This window comes from Taurulus bubalis (genome assembly GCF_910589615.1).
Source record: "Taurulus bubalis genome assembly, chromosome: 13".
Lineage (NCBI taxonomy): Eukaryota > Metazoa > Chordata > Actinopteri > Perciformes > Cottidae > Taurulus > Taurulus bubalis.
In genome coordinates this window covers 6,312,037-6,334,291 of record NC_136601.1, presented here as the reverse complement: position 1 = coordinate 6,334,291, position 22,255 = coordinate 6,312,037, and the positions used below count along the sequence as shown (strand labels likewise).

The window sequence follows — 22,255 nt, the reverse complement described above, 5'->3', positions numbered from 1 at the left end:
CAGACTTTTCCTTGATGAAAACTAAACCCCCCCAAAAAAGAACATAAAACACATAAATTAGCTCAAAAACACCACTTTTCCTCTGCTTCAGAGTCCAGAGTCCAAAAGGCTTGTGCAACAGAGGAACTGACCTGTCATTGCCATGGTAAGGCTGGGTGTAGTTATATATTTACTCTTTAGTCCCTAGGTCACAATGCACAGCATTGCTTTTGACCCCTTGTATATTTTGACTTTTCTATTATTTTTTTTAATCATTATTATTATTTTTTTTTACAAAAACACACGACACTCAGGGGGTACATAGCGGCAACCCTTGATTACAGTTGCTTTTCATTTCGTCCGCTTGTACGTCTCTACCAAGTCTCTTTGGCAGAAAATGCACCTCGTATTGTTACCTTTTCCCAATTTCACTCTGCCGAAGAAAGTGAATGTTATTAGCGTTGTCTGACAATTCTGGGTACTGCTCAATGGAGAGCACGTAGTACCCGTCGAACCCCAACACCTTTCCACTACTCAGAAGCTGCCTTTTCTCGCCCTCTGTCCAGGGGCGCACCCCTTCCTCGCCGTCTCGCACCCGCTGCTGTTCTCTCGCCCAGGCGCCTGCGAGGGCGCGCTGGCGAGCGAGCTCAACCACCCGCGCTTTCTCCTCGTCCACCGTGGACCCGTAGCGGATGTGAAGCGCCAGAGCGCCGGCGCGGATCTCCACGTCGGCGAAACGCCTCGTCCGACTATCCATGACCGTGGTGGATTGGGAAACGGTCACGTTGACCCCGTTCTCCAGAGTTTTGTGTCCGCTGGTGAGGTGCAACGCGGCGAGGTCGGCATCTGGGAGGCCCGGCTTGACAAAGTAGTGCGTGTCCCGCCCCTCTATGGTGAAGTGGAGGTCCTCCAAGTAGAACGCGTTGTTGAGGATGGTCGCCACCTTGATGCAGTCCTCGCTGGCCACGTTGAGCGTGTGTGTGTGAACGCTGCCCTTGTAGATGGCGAACATAACGGCTCTTCCGATGGGAGACATCGCCGCCGAGAACCACAGCCAAGACTTTTCACCTCTGCGACCTCGAGTGAGATGGACCTCTGGCAGGCGCTCGAATGACAGCAGAGAATGGGCTTGCCTGGTTACTTCTTGCTGGACCCCAGAGATAGACTGTAGGAAAAGTGCAGTGAAACGTTAACACTTGAACATGGCAGAACCTGACTCTCCAGGCCATTTAGAACCAGCTACGGCTCTGCTTCAGAGGGTTTTTCAACCCTGTCTAAGATAATGGTCTTTTCAAGCTGCGTTCTCAAGCCAAAAGTAGATAAATCTCCCATGACAATTTTACAGCAACACTTTTTTTTTCTTTTTTCTGAAGGCCTTAAGGAGCCTCAAATGATTATTTAAACAGAAGCAACACAAAAATATAACATATTAGGCCAGACAATGTTGAAATGTGTGTAACTGTTTACCAAAACAACAAGACAGGGGAAATTACAATTTGTGCCTATTATGCATTTATGGAAATATGGCCCAATTAAAATTGATATCCTCTGTAATACATAGCAATGGCAATTAAGAGATGTCAGCGTCAAAATACTGATGTAAGAGAATAACAATGGACTGTTTTTTTGCATTTTCTACACTTTCTCATCATAATATCTGCTGGCAGGAGGAGTGCAGTATTTGTTTATTTTGTGTTCGATGTGCATATGATTTTACCAACCGGCAGATCATCCCAGCGCTGACTCTTCTTCAGCTCATAGGACGGCATGCTTAAATCAAACTTTGGGACCGGAAACCCAGGGATGGTGTTGTGAAGATGAAAGCCAAAGGTTACAAGCCAGCTGTTCACATCTGTGCAAGAAAAATAAATGACGCTATTAGAAAGTTATACCTGAAATATACACAAAAACCTTTGTACAGTACCTTAATTCAACATTTGTATACTGTATATTAAGGGAAAAAATATTTTAACACAATTTCCTGAACAGTGAAAACTGAGCATTCCAGTTTGATACCTCTCACTGAAATTCTTCAAAACCTTTAAAACCATTTATTACAAATAAATGTATATGAATATTAATACAAAATAACTGTCTTGGATTTTCAAGCTACGCAGGCGTGAGGTTCTGCTTTATTTGTCACATAAGATAGTCAACTGAAAATATATTTGGGTGAATCATCAGAAAAAAAAGCGAAAAGTTTGAATATCGAAGATAAAACGAGTCATGGAAGCAAAAAGAATCAATAATGACAATAATCATTATTGAAGCCCTAATAATCACTAACAGCAAAATGTCTTACCTGCAACATATTCTCTCATTTCATGGACTTTGCTGATCGGATTGTTATTTCTGAACATGTATAAATTAAAAGGAGCTGGCTCTTTGCTAACTCTTTGCCAAGTCGAGACATCCGGCACCGTCCACCGCCCAGACATTATGTCATAATCCTGCTCCCCGAAGTGTAGCAGTTTGGTCAGGGGCTCGTAAAGTCCTCCGTGGAACCCGAGCACGAGCTGGAAGTCCGGGTTCGAGTCGAAATAGACCTCGCCGTACGCCGTGTACTGGACCTGTTTGACCAGGAGGCCGTTGCTGGTGAAGACAGCCAGAGGCGTGCCGGTGTTATCGCAGGCGATGTAGAACTCCTCGCCGCTGCTGATCTCCATCGCAAACAGGTGGCCTTGGAGGTCATAGTAGAGCGAGGTGATCTCTGAACTGGAGTGGTTGTATACGTGCGTAATCCTGGCCGGGTAGCTCAGGTCGGCGTAGAAGTACTGCAGGTGTTGGCCCAAGCTGGTCTTGGTGGACACCCTGCGCCCGAGTCCGTCGTAGCGGTACTGAATAGTCCAGCCGCTGCTCTTGCTGTAGACCCGCACCAAGAGCCCCTTGGAGTTGTACTCAAAGATCTCCGCCCCCCTCTGACGGAGGAAGCCATCTTCATCCATCCTGTATTGGATATCTCCCAGGCGGGTGATGCGGTCTCTCAAGTCGTAGCGCAGAGGGAGAAGTCGGGCGCTGCTTCCCGCATTCAGCAGGTGCAGATTTCCATTCAGGTCATACGTGTAGCGCCACATGACTTTCTCGTTCAGGTACACGGTCTGCAGCTGGCCGTCCACGTCGTACTCGTAGGCGTACTTGGTGGTGTTGGCGAAGGGGCCGATCTTGATCTCGCGCTTGATGACCCGGCCCACGTCGTCGTACTGGAACGTGATCCAGTACATGAGCGAGCGGAAGATCTCGTACTGGATCTCCTTGATGCGTCCGTGGGCGTCGAAGTGCTTGGTGTAGGTCATGACCGCGGTGGATATGATCTGATTGATGTCGTAGTAGATCACCCCAAACTTCCCAAACTGCTCCACCTTCCCTGAGATGTCGTCAAACTGGTAGAGGTCGATGGGCAGCGGCGTCTCGTTGATGACGCCTTGCACGCTGGTGACCCGCAGGCTGCTGTCGTAGGTGTAGTCGAAGCGCGCGTTGACCATGCCGTCCTCGCTGAAGCGGAAGATCTGCCGGTCCACCAGGGGACCCACCTGGCGGTACCGGATGGAGCAGATGAAGCCTTCGTTCTGCAGGTTGACGGTCTTCAGCACGCCGGCCGTCTCGTCGTAGGTGAAGCTGACCCTCGTGCTGTCGTACAGGATCTCGGAGAGTTTGTTCTGCCGGCGGTACCGGTACAGGATCCTCCGGCCTGTGCCGAGGTGAGACACCCGCAGCAGGAGGCCGTCCTCGCTGTAGTCCACGGCCACTGAGGCGTTGCTCTCTGGGGGGTGGTACAGGTTCCTGTAGTAGCCCACGGAGCGGATGGTCTGCATGGTGTAGCGGGCCACGCTCGGCATCGTGACGGCTGAGAGCCGGTCCAGAGAGTCGAAGTCGAATATGTACTGCCGTTGACTGTGGAGCAGGAGGACCAAGGACTAAAGGGAAGAGAGAAAAAACATATATATTATTAAAAAAGCAGTCATTTTCCTGGGTAATAATACTAATACATGATTAATGCGAGTGCAGCCAAAGTGAGCGGATATTGGCTGTTTGAGAAACAGGGGAGGGGAAAAAAATCCAGCAGGTAGCATTATCAATCACTGTTGTGAGGCAGCGGCTAGCAATTGCGCTGCACACTGTCTGCTATCTTTTAATGCAGAATGCACGGCTCTAATTTCAAAGTTATCGCAAGTTCTTTTGAAAGTGATATATTGATTTTAAATACAGAGCTTCCGCCAAATAAACAAGAACGCTGGGGTGTGGGTTTCAAATGCTGTGTTGTGGGTTCAACAGTTAGCGAGTGTGTAGGAGTCGACCCACACACACACACACACATGAATGTGACATAATGCAAGTTTACTTTTTACGCACAGGGACCAGTTTAATTAATTTACAGTGCATGCCGTTTGGAGTGTGGTCCGTCTTCTAAGGGTTTACCACCCTTTCTGTTGAGATGTCATGCCCAGTCATCCGTTGCGACATAGCGCTTCCCTGTGCTCCCTGAGCTCTCTGTGTTCCTTATGTCAGACTGTTGACATTGCCTCTCCAGGTCACGCAATGAAAGGTTGCGGCCAGGAGTGGCTGATGAAATCTCTGTGTGTTTCATAGCTGAGCATCTCAGTGCAACCTTGAATACGGTCTACAAAACAACTTTTTTTTTGTGTGTGAAAGAGATGGACAGTGTGATATTTTTGCTGTTTGACATGATGAAACAGCAGAATGCAAGGATCAGAAGACCTGTCAGTTTTGTGGATTTCAGCAATTTTGTATATCTATGTGTATTATATGTGTCCCTATATACGCTCCTTAAATCACGACGTACATAACTGTTTTTTGGCAGGGAAGCAGATTCCTATATTTTCCAAAGACTATTACAAAGCTAGGAGAAGGCCTGACAACTAAAAAGACTGGATAAATCAATAACTATTTCCCAAAACAGAAGCATATTTGTAGTTGCAGCGGTCAGAAAGGAGCACACATACTTAGCGACTGTATTTAGCCGGTTATTAAATGTGAAAAACTGCTGCTCTCGCTGGATTTCATATTATTTTCGCCTGCCAATCGCCCAGTGTGTCGTCTCTGTCAGTCACTCTTAGTCAATCAATCTCAATTGTAGTCTCTGGTGTGCCGTCACTTAAAAGCAGTGGAAAATAGTCATTAGAAACAGTCTTTGTAGGTTTCAGCTATTTAATTAAAAACATGTAAATAGCTGAAACCTAAACTAATTAAATCACTGGGACCACAATCAATATGAAGAATAGATGTTACCACCTAAAGAATTGTACCAGAGTTAGCTTAAAGCTAATTACAGTATATAATCCCAAAGCAGCTCTTAATTAAAACACACAAACGGTGATAGAACAGCGCTAAACAAACAGGGCAGGACACACGACACAGATATAAATGCAGCAGTTCATAACACGGTTAGTCTTCCAGTCCGTCCCCAGCTTTGCACACAGTGATTTAATACTCTTCTATTGTACACGCACTGTATAAATTATTAGGGTACTGCCATTCAGGGCTACCGACTACACATCTAAGACACGAAATATGTTACTATGGCAGAGATGGTAATCATCCCCATTGTTTAAACCATTTATGGCCTGATTTCCTCGGTAAACTCTGACATACGATGCTATAATTTACATGCTGGGTGGAGGTTAAAGTGCGGCTCTCTCTGAACATGTTTATACCTAAAGCTTGTAAATGATGCTCATACATCTGTCGTTAGCGTACAATGATTACTGTGATCGCTAAGTACCTGTAAGAAGCAGAATTATGTACCAGCAGCTGCTGATTATTGCAAAATAGGCCTCTTCAGGGTGACCTCTGCTAGGTCAGGGTCTTTATTCCACCCTGTAGCGATAATGACTCCTGTGAGGTATATCTTACGCATCGCCTCCTCGGGTCATGTTATTTCCTCACCTGCTCCAGGTACGTGTAACTCCATATCTTCCCATCAGCAAACACCCTGGAAATCAGGCGGCCTTGGCTATCGTACTCCATTCTCTCGGTGGTGGGGCCTCTCTGCAGGGCACTGATTTGCCCGCTGCTCGTGCGGCTCACGTTCACCGGCAGTAGCTTACTGCTGGGCACCCAGAGCACCGGGTGGCCCGATGTGTCGTATATAATCTTTAAGAGGAACTTCCTGTGGTCGTCGTAAATCTTCTCTGTCCTCAGGGTGCGATCGTAATCGACAGAAAGAATGTTCCGTCCGTTCACCTGTGGGAAAGATTTGAATTTAATAAATGCGTGAGGCAAAACAACTGCAGCTACTTCTATTACTGCAACTTCATAATGAGACTAACAGGTGACACTTAATCTAAACTACACAACCGATGTGTATTGACTACACAATTTAAGAAGAAACGCTTGATTGTGATATCACTCTTTAAATTGAAACCATTTCCACTACAGTTGTCACAGAGATTAACACCTCCCTCATAAGGCTCATTTAACTGAGTCACTCTGGTGATTATTCAGGTAGCCTTAAATCACAACCTCCTAAATTTAGAGGAGACAAAAATTACTCAGAGGGAAAGTAACCACCAAAGTTAAGTTCATGAAGGGCCATAAATCATAAATCCGTGGTGTCAGATCCTAAGCAGGAGGAAGGAGGGGAGGTGGACTTGTGTACATTAGAATATTGATAACCCTCTATATCAGGAACTAAATGTTCTGGTGAAAAAGAAATGTAGAAATATTTTTACAATGTTATAATGAGGACATGATTTGAGACGGTTTGATCTGACTTGTGCAGCTGATCTCTGACCCTAGTAGTGTCACTGCCATCCTCTATCCAACACCGAGGCAGAGCCACAGGGAACACACACTTTTGTATTCATGGCAAAGCCGATCATCTGAATGTCCCACAAGCAGGAAAAAGAAAAGAAAAGAAGAAGAAAAAAAATCAAACATACCCTCAGCTTGCGTCCAAACACGATAACTTTCCCTCTGGCTTGTTCTTTGCGGAAGCGCCACTCAACCAAGTTTTGCCCACTTTCCCCTGGCAAGCTCATGTTGCGTCTGGCCACAGTCGGGTTGGCAGCGCCTGCCAGGATGTGGGGCTCTGTCTGGTAGTGGGTGTCCATCCCGTTGGCATACGTGATCCTCAGCGAGTTGTCAAAGCCCACTTGATACAGGCTTCTACATTGGTCTATTGATGACAAACAAAAAAGTGAACAAAAATGCAACTTAGAACAGAGGAATAAGCAATTTTTTTGTATGTCTCCTGATGCAATCATTGGTTGTACTTAATTATGCTTTACATCCAGAGTATTAATTCTGTTTTAACTCCTTAGCATTTCATATTTGACAATTTCTCGGATGAAATAAAAGGACATGAATGATGTGCGGCAATAACTGGACCATCTGGGTCTGGCGGAGAGTAGAAACCATTTAGAAACAAGGTTGATGTGTCTTCCCTGACACCCCAAACCCACACACTGAGAGAGTAATCATTTACACTGTCGTCTGTCAGACCCTCTAAGCTGTAATGATGCACGACTTAAGCTTACTCAACATTGCCCCAGCGACCCCTGAAACAATGACAAATAACCGCTGCCTGACTCGGCGGGGAAGACGAGTGCCGCGGTCTTACCCTGAGCCAGAGTGTAGAAGGCGCGGATGGCCGAGGTGTTGGTGGTGATGCTGATTTCCTCCTCCGTCATGGAGCTTTCGATGTCCACCGTCAGAGCGCTGTACATGTCCGTGTACAAGTTATTCACCATGCCGGTGGGGAACGTCACGTTCATCAGCCGTCCTTCACTGTCGTAGCTGTTTGACGAAGGGAGCGGGAAATGACAAAGCATTGATATGAGATTGCTCTCAGTGCATTTAATTATTAGATATTTTATGCTTGGAGAGTAAGTGCCCAGACTGTCACTTCCCATGTCAATTTGCAGAGCATAAGTGACAGGGCGTCTGCATCAACCCAAGGCGCAGACCAAATATTTGATATGGGAGAATGACACATCCCTTCAGCCATCAGTTTTACGTGTGTGTGTGTGTATACATATAAAAAGCACACTTGTAATTAATGCAATGATTGATTTGTCATCATAATCTCAACTGAATGCTTTGCTTTATTTTTTGTTATAGTGGGGATATCATTCATGGCGTAATGTGACATGACAGCAAATTACACAAGAGAGGCAAATTCAATCACTGAGAGGCCATGGTAGCAAAATAAAAAATCGTTATGAAAGAGCGGCCAGGTGGCTTATTATAACGAAATATAATGAGTTTGTCATTTTGTTTAACTTTTCAAAAGTGTCTTCAAGCAAATTCCTATTGTTACACTGCAGCATTATAGGACACACAGTTCGGGTGAAGCAAAAAATAGGAAGAAAAAGCTGCAGTTATTATAGTCTAACTGGGCTATTTTACAGATCTGAGGCAACTTTTATGATTATTATTAGGTTTTCAATTAAATATACACCCTAAAGCAGTTTGCAGGTAAGTGTGGTTCCCAATTATAGAGTCAACGTGTACCGAGCTGTGAGACAAGAATGAACACACTACACTCACAGCAAAGCTATTATTTCCTCATCTTTGTATCTCATAACTTAAGGTTTGAATAATAAAAAAGGAATATAAATATTAGTGTCAAGCATAATGTAGTAGTTGTAGCTCGCAACTGCAAGACTGTTATTACTGCCTCTTTATCCATGAGAAATAGGCACTACTTTTTTAAATTCTTCTTAATAATAGCATTCTATTACGGCATTCTGCCAAAATGCAAAGAGCAATTGTTTTTCATAAGTTGTATCAGTATGCACACAGTTGGAGGTGTGTTTTAATATGTTACCACGGGCAAGACATTACAGTCCAGTAGTGTTTAGATTCACACACAATGCCTTGCCGATCCCCGTTAGATTCAAGATTCAAGATATTTTTACAATGAAAATGAAAAGCTTATTTTCCTCCTTACACACAGAATTACAATAAACTTAAGAAAAAAAAAAAACATTGCTATAAATACTAATAGTATAATAAAATATGTAAAATAAGGCACCAAAAGATGACAACAGTATTGCACAATCAGTTTCACTGAGTGCATAAAGTGCACTTTACACATGGTACTCACTCGTAGAACGTCGTCCAGCCGATCTCGGACGTCTTTGTCGCCAGCAGGCCGTTGTTCCCATGGTAGGTGAGCAGCACCAGCTCCTGGCCTTGCGCTGTGAGGGTCTTCAGCCCGCCGTTGGTGCCCATGGTCAGCCAGATCACCTGGTTATCAGGGGCGACGATACGCACCGGCGTGCGGTTGGGATCCCGCCGGATTCTCAGGGTGTTGCCGCTGCTGTCGGTCACGGCCGTGATGTCGTTCTCCGTGCTGTAGCTGAACGTGTATTTCAAGTCGCCGGTGAGCAGGCTGGCAGTGTGCTGGTGGGTGCCGTTGCTGTCGAACACGTACAGCTCCTGGGCGTCGGGGGACGCCGCCTCGAACGTGTTGGCGTTGGGAGTCGGCCCATTTCTCGAGATGGCCCGGATGCGGATGTTGCCCAGGTCTGCCACGTAGAGCGTTCCATCTGGAGCCGCCACTAAAGAAGACGGAGCGTTGAGTCTGGCGTCTTTGGCGTAGCCGTCCCCTGTCTGGTAACAGTCGCAGTTGGCATCGTTCTTGCAATCGCATTCGGAGGGAGACCCGGCCAAATGCGTTATCTCGCCATCCACAGAAACCTTCCGGATCCTGCTCATCTTCCTCTCGTCCGTCTCCGCGATGTAGATGGCCCCGTGGTACGACACGGCGATGGAAACGGCGGATTCTATGGGGGTCAACTGGGCCCGTTGCCCTCCGGCCACGCCGCGCTCCAGTCCGGCCAGCGGGCAGTGCAGAGGCCGGCCGGCGGCGATGCTCACTTGGCCGTTCTCCGTGATGCGCAGCACGATGTTGTTGTCCAGGACGTACAGCGAGTTGTCCATGGGGCTGACTGCGAGGTCGGTGGGCCACTCCAGAATCACCTGGAACACAGGACATCATCATCTCAAATTAAACATTTGCAATAGACGGTAATACCAAGCTTACTCCCCCGGTAATCACGACCCATAATTCATTTCAATAAATATCCATTTTGAAAGTCCTTTTGCCAATAAATGAAATGTAGCAGTGGCTCAAGCTCATATGCACACATTTGCATGGTGGGTTTGTCTGAGGATCAGCAAGCAAAAAATTTAATAAAAATTGTTATGTGATGTTATAAAAGAAGCTAAACTCTGTTTCACTTGGCTCCGGCAGACAATATATCCCCTCTTAGAAGAACACTCTAATCCGTCGATCTCAATGGGTGCAATAGATCTCGTTTATTATTGAGACGTTGACTGGTGCAGGAATTAAAGGTGACACTTTAGTGGCAAGGGAGTCTCTCTTTTCAATATGATAGTTTGTCTTAGAATATATAATTTCAATTGGCTTGAAGCGAGAAATAAATGATATATATTATACCTTTGGGGTATAGGATTAATTCTTATCTTGTGCTAGCGCTGCTGATACATGGATTTGAAAGGATAATTCTGGCCAGTGACAGTTAAGATAATTTTCCATTATGCCCTCTATCCCCACTAAACATTTACATTTCATCATGCTGCTACTGAGATTTAAAACTAAGTGACGTTCCAGGGGGTTAGACCCTGTGTGGCGATAGTATAGCGTGCTAACTGATGCTGTAGCCTGAGAGGGGAGCGCCCCATTAAGTGGTCAATTAAGTGGATCAAATTAAATCAAAATGAAGTAAAAAAAGATAGCAGTATTAACCACATCGTGAAAAAAATAAAATAACAAGTAGATATTACAATCCAACGCTTTCACCACAGCCAGCTATTACAATCTGCTTGTCAGACATGTGTCAGGGAATAAAAAGCGTATTTGTAACAGCACAAATGATTGGCCTGGCCTTCAAATACATAACTGTGTCATTAAAACTGTCAAAACGCTCCTGAATTGTGCTTTTCCACAGGGTGATTAATAATCCAACACACTGCCTGTAAGGCTGCCACTAGTTAAACCGCACTGAGCCAATTCTCTCGCTGGGACGCCTGAGGATCATACGGTCTCGCCAGAACCATCTTTTTATTGGCTCAAACCAAATGACTTGGTAAATTAGCAAAAAGTGACAAGCTTAATCCTTTGTCTTCATGTTCTCTTATGTTTTTCTCCCCTTCATGTTCTCCCACACACACACACACACACACACACACACACACACACACACACACACACACACACACGTACAGATTGCTTTCTGTTCTGTTTACATACAAAATGGTTTAATGCTGCCAAAAACACGGTTTAATTCCCCCGTCCCAGCTCTTATTTGCGTTGATGCTATTATTATCTAACCTCTCAAAAGGACACAAGGATATTTGTGATATCTGCTGTCGGGGTCATTCGGTTTTGACTGTTGCAGTCCTTCCTATCTACTTTGTTGAAGTGTTTTGTTTGTAAGCTGATCTGCATTAGAACATCAGAAAGCTAATTAAAATGTAAATTGCTTAGTTAAAAAACACCGCTACGTTGGTGCAGACATGTACGAGGTGGCAGAACCTGATCCTGCGGCAATTACATTCACCACGGCCAATACACTTTACAATTCACTTCCTGCAGAAACAAGATAGAGAGGACGCTGCGAACGCATCCGTTTTCGTATGCATGCGTTCACAGCACAGCCCTTTTTTTAAATATTGTGCTTCATTATTCATCTTAAGTCAGATCTCAATATTTTTAAAGGAGTGAAATGAGGAGTCATATTAATGTTGGACCGCAGAGAGCTGCTCTTCTCTTCTTCTTCTTCTTCTTCTTCTTCTTGTAATGCTATTCGTATTGTAATGCTATAAGCTATTTTAGCTTTTATTTAGCTTTTATGTCACCTCATTCACAGAGTTAGTACATTTTTGCCGGACAAAGCCAGCTGTCTTCAGGTGCTGCTGGAGAAAAAGGTTATATGTGCGGTGAACTCGCCGCCGACCGCTTCTTCATTATCATGGATGGTGTGAGTGCCTTCAATCCTGAGTATTTCTAGTGGAACACCAAACACTAATTCAGCTCCAGCCGCATCAAAACAAGTCCCCCAAACTGAGTAATTATTCTTCCCTCCATATCATCTGCCGTGACCTGAAAACTCATCTCCTCAATAAACACTTCATGTCTCCACTTCCTGCCTAAATCACAGCTTCCTCCTTGCACATATTTTCTTCCTGTACTTTCAGAGAAAATGCTCTGCTCTTGTCGAGTTGAGAGCAAAAAAAAAAAAAAAACATCCTCTCTGTTTTCCCCCTTCACCCAGAGCCTGATAATGTTGGTGTAGCAACTGGAGCTCATTCCACTAATGTCGCTGTGTGTCTCTCTGGACATTTTCTCAACCAGGAATTTCACATTGAGATTACAACTTTTTTTTCTTTTTTTTATTAAGCGGCCTAGTCAAGAGAGACAGCAACAACAATGTCACAAGCTGACATCATTAAGTAGATCACAAGATCAGAATTTCACAGAAATGGGATTATAAAATCAAAAATAAAATTGCCAATAGGAATCATTTAAAAGATACCATCACTTGAAACTAACTGAACAGAACTTTCAGGCACTTTCAAACCAACCAAGGGAAATTTGACCATAAATAGAAAATAAGTAAGGATGATACTATCGAACAGTAAATGAATTACACTAAAACATCCACATTGTGATAATCTCATAAATAGCAGCCAGAAGAGAGAGCATACAATTTCTGCAGCTATGATTCAAATTCCCGGAAAGAAGCCTTTTTTTTTTTTTTGCAATTTTAAATGTAATTGCGGAAGGTTCCAGAGAGAGGGAGCAGCATGCAAAGCAGCTCTTCCACCTTGCTGTGAAGACTTTGGGCTCCGTTAAAAATGATATAAACGATGGGGTAAATAAAAAAAAATAAAAAAAATAAAAACCTATGCATGTCTTCCTTTTGCCCAAAGAAGATTAGCATTCATGAAGCGATTAGTTATACTGCATATGTAATGTGGACATATATATATATATACAATTATATAACGCTGCATATCAATGATGAGTCATGGGTGAGCGAATTGAAGGCGGTGAGAGCGGTGGGTGGCGCTGTGACTATGCTCTGTGTGACATGCTCTGTGTGACATGCTCTGTGTGACATGCTCTGTGTGACATGCTCTGTGCTGTCGGGCACATCTGTGTACAAGTCACCTGGTTTATGTCCATGCTGTTGTCACAGGTCAGAGGGCGGGCCGATGTCAGGTCGTTGGAACCCAGGAAAGTGGAGATGATGCCGTTCTGGTCCACCTTTCTGATTGTGGTGCCGTCAACGAAATATATCAGTCCGTTCTTGCCCACTGCGATGCCTGTGGGCATCAGGTAAGAGGAGGGAGGGAGGGGGAGGGGACAAAAGAAGAGAGTGGATAAAAAAAAATAAAAAACAGTACTTGTGATAACATGAAAACATGGTAGATATGCGGCATCTATGCGTGCATGACTCAGTGGACAGGACACGATGGATACATGTGTCAAGCTTGCCTTCCCATTATTCAGGTCACTGCAAAAAGCACAGCCATCAATAATTCACGGGCTGCTTTTCTGGTATTAAATTATTTCGCAGGCAGAAGTGGGAAAGGCTGTATTCATACGGTATATATGCACTTGCCACGTCTTGTAACCCTCCTCTCTAAAAAGAGGACCTCAGGACCGGGGGGGGGGGGGGGGGCGCGGGGGGTGTCAATGAGTGGCGCGTTTGTGAGATTTTTTTGACATCGGCAATCATCAACAATCTGCACACCATTTGAGAAATGAATGAGCGAGGGAGCGGAAATGACAGCTTCGGCCAATTTTAGATGAAACGAAGGGGTGAGAGACAGGCCGTTGCCATGGTGACAACTGCGGACTAAATTGTCTCAATGATTGAGTGTCAGCTCAGAGTTGTAAGTTGCAGCCGAGTTGCAGTAACCATTTGTCCCAAACTGGGAAAAATACAGCAACGGGCCACGGCAGCTTCGACATCACTCTCTCCGTGTCCCCGCGTTGCTTAATAGAGACCAGCACCTATGGGAATTCAATCATGGCTCCCATGCAGAGGCACTATTTTTACACTGCACACATTGGTTTCAACACGCCGTGGTTCTGGGTTTTTGATTCTAAGATCTGCAGGTACATATTTGCGGAGTGGAAGATTGTTCCTTTTTGGTTTCTGAAGGATTTAGAATATCATGAATAAGCATGAAATCCAGTTCTACCCCGAGAACTTGATTTATTTTTCAATGAAGTCTTTAAAAGCTTCTATGGAAGGTGAGTGGTTTGGTTTGACCTGTGGCTAGGTCTGCACAAGATTGCTTTCTGCTAAAACATTTACGAGTTGAGGGAGCCCACAGTGAATCCTTGGAAGCTGGCTATTTGACAGTCTGAGATTCTCAGACAGATGAAAAGTGTCACATTTGAGCAAAGTTCACCAAATGTCTGCGAGGAGAAAAAAAAAAATGCAGCCATCTGCTGTTTCTTCTCTGGTCTCGGCTTCCACCCACTCCATCATTAGAGTCGCTCCCTCAGATTGCCTTCACTCAAGACTTTATCACCCAGCTGAAGCTGAGCTATTGCGTTTGGCATTCAGAGCGGGCAACAACTCGCGCAAAAACAATTCATCTGAGCCTTTTTTCATCCAGAAGAATTTATGGAAAAGTGAGCAATCCAACCACAAATGGCACAAATGGCCATGTGCTATTTGAATGTGGGCAACAGGTTGTGCATCAACTTGTGGATAGCTGCTACTGTCAACTTTAAAGGACGGGATACTTTCACAAGACCTGCTTCGGAAAAAAAAACTTCAAGGATCAAAGTTATTACGGGAATACAGCTAAATATATCATGGATTATATTTCTGGAGATTAAAACGACAACAATAACCTTTGATAGGCGGCGGCAGAAAAAAAGCCTTAATCCACAATGCTTCCGTTTATTTTGGTTTTTGTTGACAGTCCTGCTTACTTTTACACACGACATGGCACAAAACTAAAGACTACCCGGACATGGCACGAACCAGGATGATACACATACATTTAAACTAAGCAGTTTTCCCTCCTGACTGAGAAAGCTATCACTGCGCCCCACCCCACCATTAGGGTGCAACATCTTCATTAGTCCTAAACGATACCTTTGGGTCCGGTGAGAAAGGCCTCCGGGGCTTTGCCTCCGTCGCCGCAGTGGTTCTCATCAAAGGGCAGGCAGTGCTCCCCGGTTCCTGCCACCACCTCTGCGTTCGCCTGCAGCTCCTTGGTCCCGGTTAGTGTTTTCGGGCGGTAGATCCTCCGGGAGTTTGTGTCCGACACGTACAGCTGGCCGCTCACTGGATCGGTCGCCAGGTAATACCGGTGTGCCGGGTTGTTACTGCATTCAAGAGAACGACTCAGTTATATATACGATACACTTTGGGCTTTTTTCTTCTACCAATGCAGCTAAATAGTCCTTTAAATAGTGCTAATGTAATACTAATGTAGTCCAAATCAATAATCTCTGTGAGATACCTGAAACAACCTGTAAACCCCCAACTGGGCCCTGATGAAATATAGCTAGATTTTCACTCCCAATTAAACGTTTAGAGAAAGGAATATAATCAATCCCATTATACCTCTCCAGAGAGCGAACATTGGCTTCGCTTTGCATTCAATTTGTTCAAGTTGTGTAGATAGATAGATACAAACTTTTGAAATTACTCTGAACATTCAAAGGAATTTAGAAAGGCGTATAGTAACATCAAGTCCTGCATACTTTCGTACATTTTTTTAAGTGCAATGGAACTAGGGAACCTTCTTCAAAAGCAATTGCATTAAAGGAGATGACAGAAAGTTAATGCTAATGCTCAATCAGGTTATGTTCTAGCATTCAAGCTTATTTTCTAAAACATGGTTAATTGTGTGTAATTTGTTCTTTTCCAGTCCAGTTGCAGCATAATATATACACCTTATTATCAACTTTAAATTAGGAGCAACACTGTCATGCACATGCATAATGAACTGAAGAGGGTAGTAATAAAGCCTATTGTTAACGTTGTGAAAAACCGTGGGCTTTTGTGAATGAGAAATTAAAAAAGCAGAGAGTGAGACATGGAAGGCTGAAATGGTGGAACAGGATCCCGCTGCAGTGGGCTTCCAGTTTACAAAGCAGAAATGGCAACTTGTGCGCCAGATCATTTCATTTGTTATCACTCCCCTGCGGGGAAAAGCCTTTGGACATTACAGAAATGACTGGCTTATGTTCACAAAGTGCAACAACTAATGACACTGCATCTGTTTTGGCTTATTTGCATTCTTTTTGCTGTCTCATAATGGATCCATGAATCAGAGAAGCAAATGTGTCATGGATAAGGAATCAAAAATATTTTACAACGCATGATTGACTGATATTTAGACTCGAGGAAAACCAATTAAATTATCATTTTCTGTGAGTTCCTTGAAAACAAATTCAAAATGCGAAACTACTAAGCGTTAACCTTTCTATTAAGCCAGAGTTGATACATAGCAGGTGCTTAAGTGTCATTAAAGGGCTAAAAACAGGGGCAGTTAACATGAGAAATAGCGTGCTTTACAGCGCAGTCGTAAACATGGCTTCTCTGGTTGTACTCCAGCTTAATGGTACTTCAGTCAATACTGGTTGGCTTTGGAAGTGGGATAATGCGACGGCAAAATAAATGTGGCAATGAAACATCTTTATAAAATGATGAAGATGGAGTCATAAAACCTGACAGCTATTATGAGTCAAAGTAAATGCCCAAAATAGGTGGCTGTCATCAAGTACGGATTAAGAATTCAGAAAGACGTATATGAGTAACCCTTTTTTTTTTTTTTATGTTCAACCAACCGGCAGGGGGCGGGCACTAGGAATGAAACACCTGTGTGACTTTGTGCAGTCCAATATAACAGCCCTGCAATGATGGATTCATTCCTGTAGCTCCTCATGTGTGCATGGCAGTGATAGGTAGATCCAAACAATGTGACCTGCGAGCTGATTGGCTAATTCAACACTTGTTGGGAGGCGGGCTTTCTAGACGAGAAAAGCCACGTGAATGCATGATAATAGCTCCTGTGTCCGTTCGCCGACATGTTTCAGCTTTAACACGTTTCTTTAGATAAATGCATTGAGGCCACGTTCATTTTAGATCTGTTTTCTAAATCAGTGTAACTTTATGTAGTGATGTCACGCGCTGTGCCGAGGCGTCGCCGCGTGGGTGGAGTAAGTCAGGATGTTTTCTGTGAAGCCCGTTTCGAGGCTTGACACTCAACAGGTGTTAAAAAGGAAATAATCCAAAATGTACATAAATAGTAACACTAATAATACAATAAAATACTAATTAAAAAAAAATGGTTGAGACCATTTAGGGTACAAAAATAAAAATAAAAATGAACTGACTGACATCAACAGAGCTACACAAATGCCCGCTGGAGGACAATCCAAACAAAGTTTATTCTGGTGACTGATAACGGGTCGCGTTACACTCAGAGCTGTATTTATCTTCTCTGCTGGGCATGTCGGCCGTACGCGTCGGAATTGATCAAAACTGTATTGCATCTGACCAGAGCAGCGATAATTCAATGAAGGGAAAACAATACATCTTCTAGTAAAACATCGGGGGAGGAAACTGCTGCTGCTGCCTTCAGCGGGCAAATCAGACAAATTAGCTCAGATTTTGAATTAATAAAATAAGCCATATATTCATATGAAATACTATCCGTTGTCACACCAGAGACGCTACCTTGACAGCCAGCCAGACGACCTTCCTCGAGTTTACTCTGTGCAGCACCTCTGGCCCTGGCGGCCATGTTGAACACTGGGACAACCTAATTGTGCATCTTTACTTGATCTGTTCCTGTTGTTTTAATCATGAATACAAAGCAGTTGTGTAAGCCCCTCTGGATAAGAGCATCTGCTAAATACCATCACAGCAAATGTAATTATACCGTATGACTCACAATGGTGCTGTTCATCGCAGAGCTATTGTATTAGCGTTACACTAGCTGCATACGTGTTGATTGGATACACATTAACTTCCTCTTTTCTATTTATACCTAGAAATACTTAAAATATGTAAATGCAGTGTGTGTGTTGTAGCAATTTCCTCCATACACACATTGCGTTGTTTCGATGTAATCAAGCTTTAATTGTTGTGTCATAATTACACGTGCTAATCGCTGGTACTAAAGGCAACTGTAAAAGAAAGAGTTATCCATATACTTATAAAGAGGGTGAAACAGATGGTGATGAGTGAAGAAAGCCGAAGCAACGTGCACTAAGATGATACACCTACCTGTGTCTAAAGTCTTTATTTCTATGACAGGATACAGAGGGAGCAGGAAGAGAGGGAAAAGAATCAAGACAATGAAATTGGTTAACTTAAAAGGATATTTTAACTTCTTGCTTTAATGGTTGTCATTTCCCCAATCAGACGGTTTTCTTGTCATAGGAATGACTTAAAGGCTTTTAAAGGCAAGCTTCTTTTTTTTTTCTCCCCTCAATATCTAGTGAGGAGAAAGCAAAGCAGCTGAATCTCAGGAAGTCAGAGTATCCCCTTGAAGAATCAACACAGACGCTGTGCCAATCGGAGGCAATGACAATCCGTTTGGCAGAAAGTGGAGAAGCCGGAGAGTCACAATCCACAGAGAGGGAAATATGTACTCCTGTCTTCATAAAACCCCATCCTGCATTACCGCTGCTCTTCTCAATTTGGCCACTCATATGGAAATATTGATTCTACCACTTGATGCATTGGCCACTGAAGCCAGAATCGAAAACACAGAATTTACGTTAACAGCATTGGAAGGAGGTTCAGGGAGTCTCATATGGAGGATTTGGACTTTTATATATAACAGGCGTGCATCACACATTCCAAAAAACTGACACCACTTTGGTCTTTAAATGTTTGGAAGCGACGAGCACCGAATAAAACAAAATAAGCTGATATTTTGCAAGCAATGAAGATATGGTGTATTAGGCTTTTTTTCTTCGGTGCTGGTTTTAAACCTGCAACTGCCATCTAATGTGAACTAAATGTGTCCTGCGTGTATCTTTTATGTCAGGCTGGATCTAATTTGGCCAAGACAAACAAGTTTTTGCAGTAGTGTTTTTTCTCCTGGTAAACAGAGTAAAATAGTTGCTTGGAGACACAAAGCATTTCTTAAACCATTATTTATCTAGGCAAGGGTTGCTGAGCGTGCATGTTCATTTACAGCAGCACCGCGCCTCCCATTCATAGCGTTACACACACATCCTCACACAAGAACGGCCCTGCAGGGGCCGATGCCTGCACAGGTACAGCGGCAGGTTTTCCTGAGATAGAGAAGAAGGTTTTTCAATCACTTCCCCTCTTAGATTTGATTATTTGCTCCTTGTAATCTCAACGCTAACTCACAAACTTTACTTAATGTAAAAAGTACACATCAGCGTGCTGACATACGTCCTTTTACGGCAGTTTTCATATGTACGCGTCTCATCGAGGATGATTGCCCAATGTACATTTAATCAACATCTGCCACTTTGGAATAAGCCAACTGGTCGAATGAGAGTCATTGTCGACAGCAGCCAACTTGGCACGAGGGAGTAAATCATCCCAATTACACGCTGAAGACAGGATGTCTTTCCTAATTATGAAGACGAATAGGGAAAAGATTTCAAATTTCTATGGGTAGGGGAAATATGTGTGTGACTGAAAGTCTGTCCCCCAATGCCATTTTAGTTTGTCTCTCCACACTGGAGACCAACTGTAGAGATGTGGGATCCAAAGCCTTTTATACTGTGCATATTTTACTTCTTTAAGGGGTCAGCTCCAGTGTGCTGCATGCTTTTTATTTGTTGTTGTTGAACTGGAGATGGCAAACAAATAATATATATATATATATATATATATATATATATATATATATATATATATATATATATATATATATAGGACATAATTTATGATGTAGTTTTTGTGTGAGATTGTTTGAGATGTTTCTATGTTTTATGTGTTTGTTTTGACTTTTTTTGCCAGGACGTCATTGTAAATTGAGAACTGGTTCTCAATTGACTTATGTGGATAAATAAAGGTAATATATATATATATATATATATATATAAAAACACTACAATGAAGTATCAACCGTTGTCCTTTCAGGTTTAAACACCATAGAAACATATATGGTTCTTTTTCTTTGTATTGCAAAAAAAACATATAAATCACAAGAAAATATATTGAAGTTGCACATCAAATTAAACATCAAAGCATTCGCTACAAGAATCAGTAAGCTATTTAACAAAAAACTCAAAGAGAAAGAAAGATAATCATAAAAGTATAAAAAGTATTGTTGTTAAACTTTGTTTTTTACTGTGTTCTCGTCTGGATTTTCTCTGCACTAAACCCTCGCTAACTTTGTTCTGCTTCGTTAGAGATAATGTTCACATATTGTGTCATGATTGAGAGCTTTAGACCTTACGAATGCATAATTTTAAAGAAATAATCATCCTGAAAGTGCTTTTTTTCCAGGCGGACCTGAAAACTTTTACTTTTTGCTGTGTGTCATCTTCATTTACTCTTAACCAGTAACATATAGACTGATATTTACACATCTGAACAACATCTCACATTATACTTGTTTATTATAACATCAAAAGTATTTAAATAGCCTTAGTGATTGCAGAGATACACCCTTTTTAATTTGGGTATGCAATTTCGAGCAGAAGCCTAAAAATAGCATGGCGCTCAAAAGGTTAAAAGTCAACAGGTTGCACAATAAATGTCCCAAACTACTTTGTGTAACATGCTCTTAAAAAACAACAACAATGAGGCCAGGCTCTTACCTGAGCTCCATGATGCTTGTGACATTGCCCGATGGGTAGATGCGGCGGATGTAGTTGAAGTCTCCGACGTACAGACTTCCATCGATGCCCCACGCCAGCGCCACGGGCGCCAGCAGCTTGTTGCCTTGGGCCTGGCCGTTGCAGCTGGGACACGAGATGCTTCTGCGCCGCCCGTTCCCCATGACGGTGGAGATCACAGGGGGCTGGAGGGAGATGAACTGGTTCTCCCCGCTGCCTTTGTACAGAATGCCTGGGAAACAAAACAGCAGTTATTTGCAGGTGTGAAACCATGATTGATGTTTGACACTGGTAGCAGGCACCGGGCTCATTATTTATCCTCTCCAGAGAGGCATCTCTCTTACACGAAGGACAACAAATACACAGCCAAATGATGATACCAATATTTAACATAAAAAATAAATAGTTTGACATTTGGGGAAATGAGCTTGCTTGATTTCTTTGCCCAGAGCTAGAGATGATGCAAAGTATGCCCACCTAATTAACGTTGTGTTTCGCTTGTTTAATCCGAACACAAACACCCACATAAAAGACAACTTGTGGTTTTGGAGTTTTTCTCTCTGTTTCCAGTTTGTTATACTGAACTCGGCAAACCCCCTCTGGTTCCAGCTGCATGCCTAACACGTGTAACCAGCATAGCTCTTCTTATTGAACTCGTGGCAAGACAGCAAATTAACACATTTTGCAAGACATGCACGAAAGAAATGCCTTGCTAGTTTTAATTAAAAACACCCCTCTATTAAGGTTAATAATTTACCTTGTGAAATGTCAAAATATACCGAGAAACCTATTGCTATAAAATTACCCAAAGTAGAACATAATGGGCTTATTTATGCAGGAGGAGATTTAATTCACTCTAAATGCACAGGAACTATGCAGTAGCTGACTAATTATTGCAATCCAAATTTGGAATCATCACACAAGTTAGGGGAGCTTAATTATGTTCTCATAATCACTTTTACTCAACCGTAATTCAACATTTTGTTCATTAAAAACAAATGCAGTACGTCTACGACAGCTTCATCTTGAGACTACGTTTTTTTTCATGAAAGTTAACCAACTACGGTTTATACCAGTTTTGTTTACGTTGTGAGTGAAGATCAGACAATAATGTGATTTAAAGGCAGTAGTGCACGGAGTGCAGGCAGCCAACTGACCATCAATCCAACTGATACGCCGCCATACGTCAGTCCCTTGCAGGACTATAGAACCGCTTCAGTGGGTTCCTGAAAACTTTACACAAAGCTGCATTTTATGCACAAAAGAATTATTTTAAATCCACGTTTTCCCCAAGTCATAGAGTAAACATAAATACGGTGAGGTGAGCTCCCCACTATCAATGCATCCATCTCGCTGAGGACTCACCAAATTCGGTGACTCACTACAGATTAATATTTTAACAAGAGGCAGATATAACTGGCTTTTTTTGGGGTGTGGGGGGGGTGGGCCTGATATATTGGGACTCTCTTC

At 43.1% G+C, this 22,255-nt stretch overlaps 1 protein-coding gene across 1 annotated transcript in view; it reads right to left on the bottom strand.

Annotated features, from left to right (window-relative positions):
• Positions 1-391: 391 nt before the first annotated feature.
• The window catches only part of LOC306745860 (teneurin-3), a gene marked incomplete at its 3' end in the record, with an annotated part of 124,155 nt that continues 102,291 nt past the window's right edge, over positions 392-22,255 (bottom strand). The window contains exons 17-27 of the mRNA XM_079228711.1: positions 20,768-21,017; positions 18,240-18,260; positions 15,093-15,325; positions 13,142-13,296; positions 9,047-9,924; positions 7,559-7,734; positions 6,879-7,114; positions 5,884-6,180; positions 2,282-3,893; positions 1,701-1,831; positions 392-1,144 (exon numbers count right to left, since the gene is read on the bottom strand). Of these exons, the coding sequence (XP_079084837.1) occupies positions 392-1,144; positions 1,701-1,831; positions 2,282-3,893; positions 5,884-6,180; positions 6,879-7,114; positions 7,559-7,734; positions 9,047-9,924; positions 13,142-13,296; positions 15,093-15,325; positions 18,240-18,260; positions 20,768-21,017 (4,742 nt within the window). The remainder of the gene's footprint in view (positions 1,145-1,700; positions 1,832-2,281; positions 3,894-5,883; positions 6,181-6,878; positions 7,115-7,558; positions 7,735-9,046; positions 9,925-13,141; positions 13,297-15,092; positions 15,326-18,239; positions 18,261-20,767; positions 21,018-22,255) is intronic.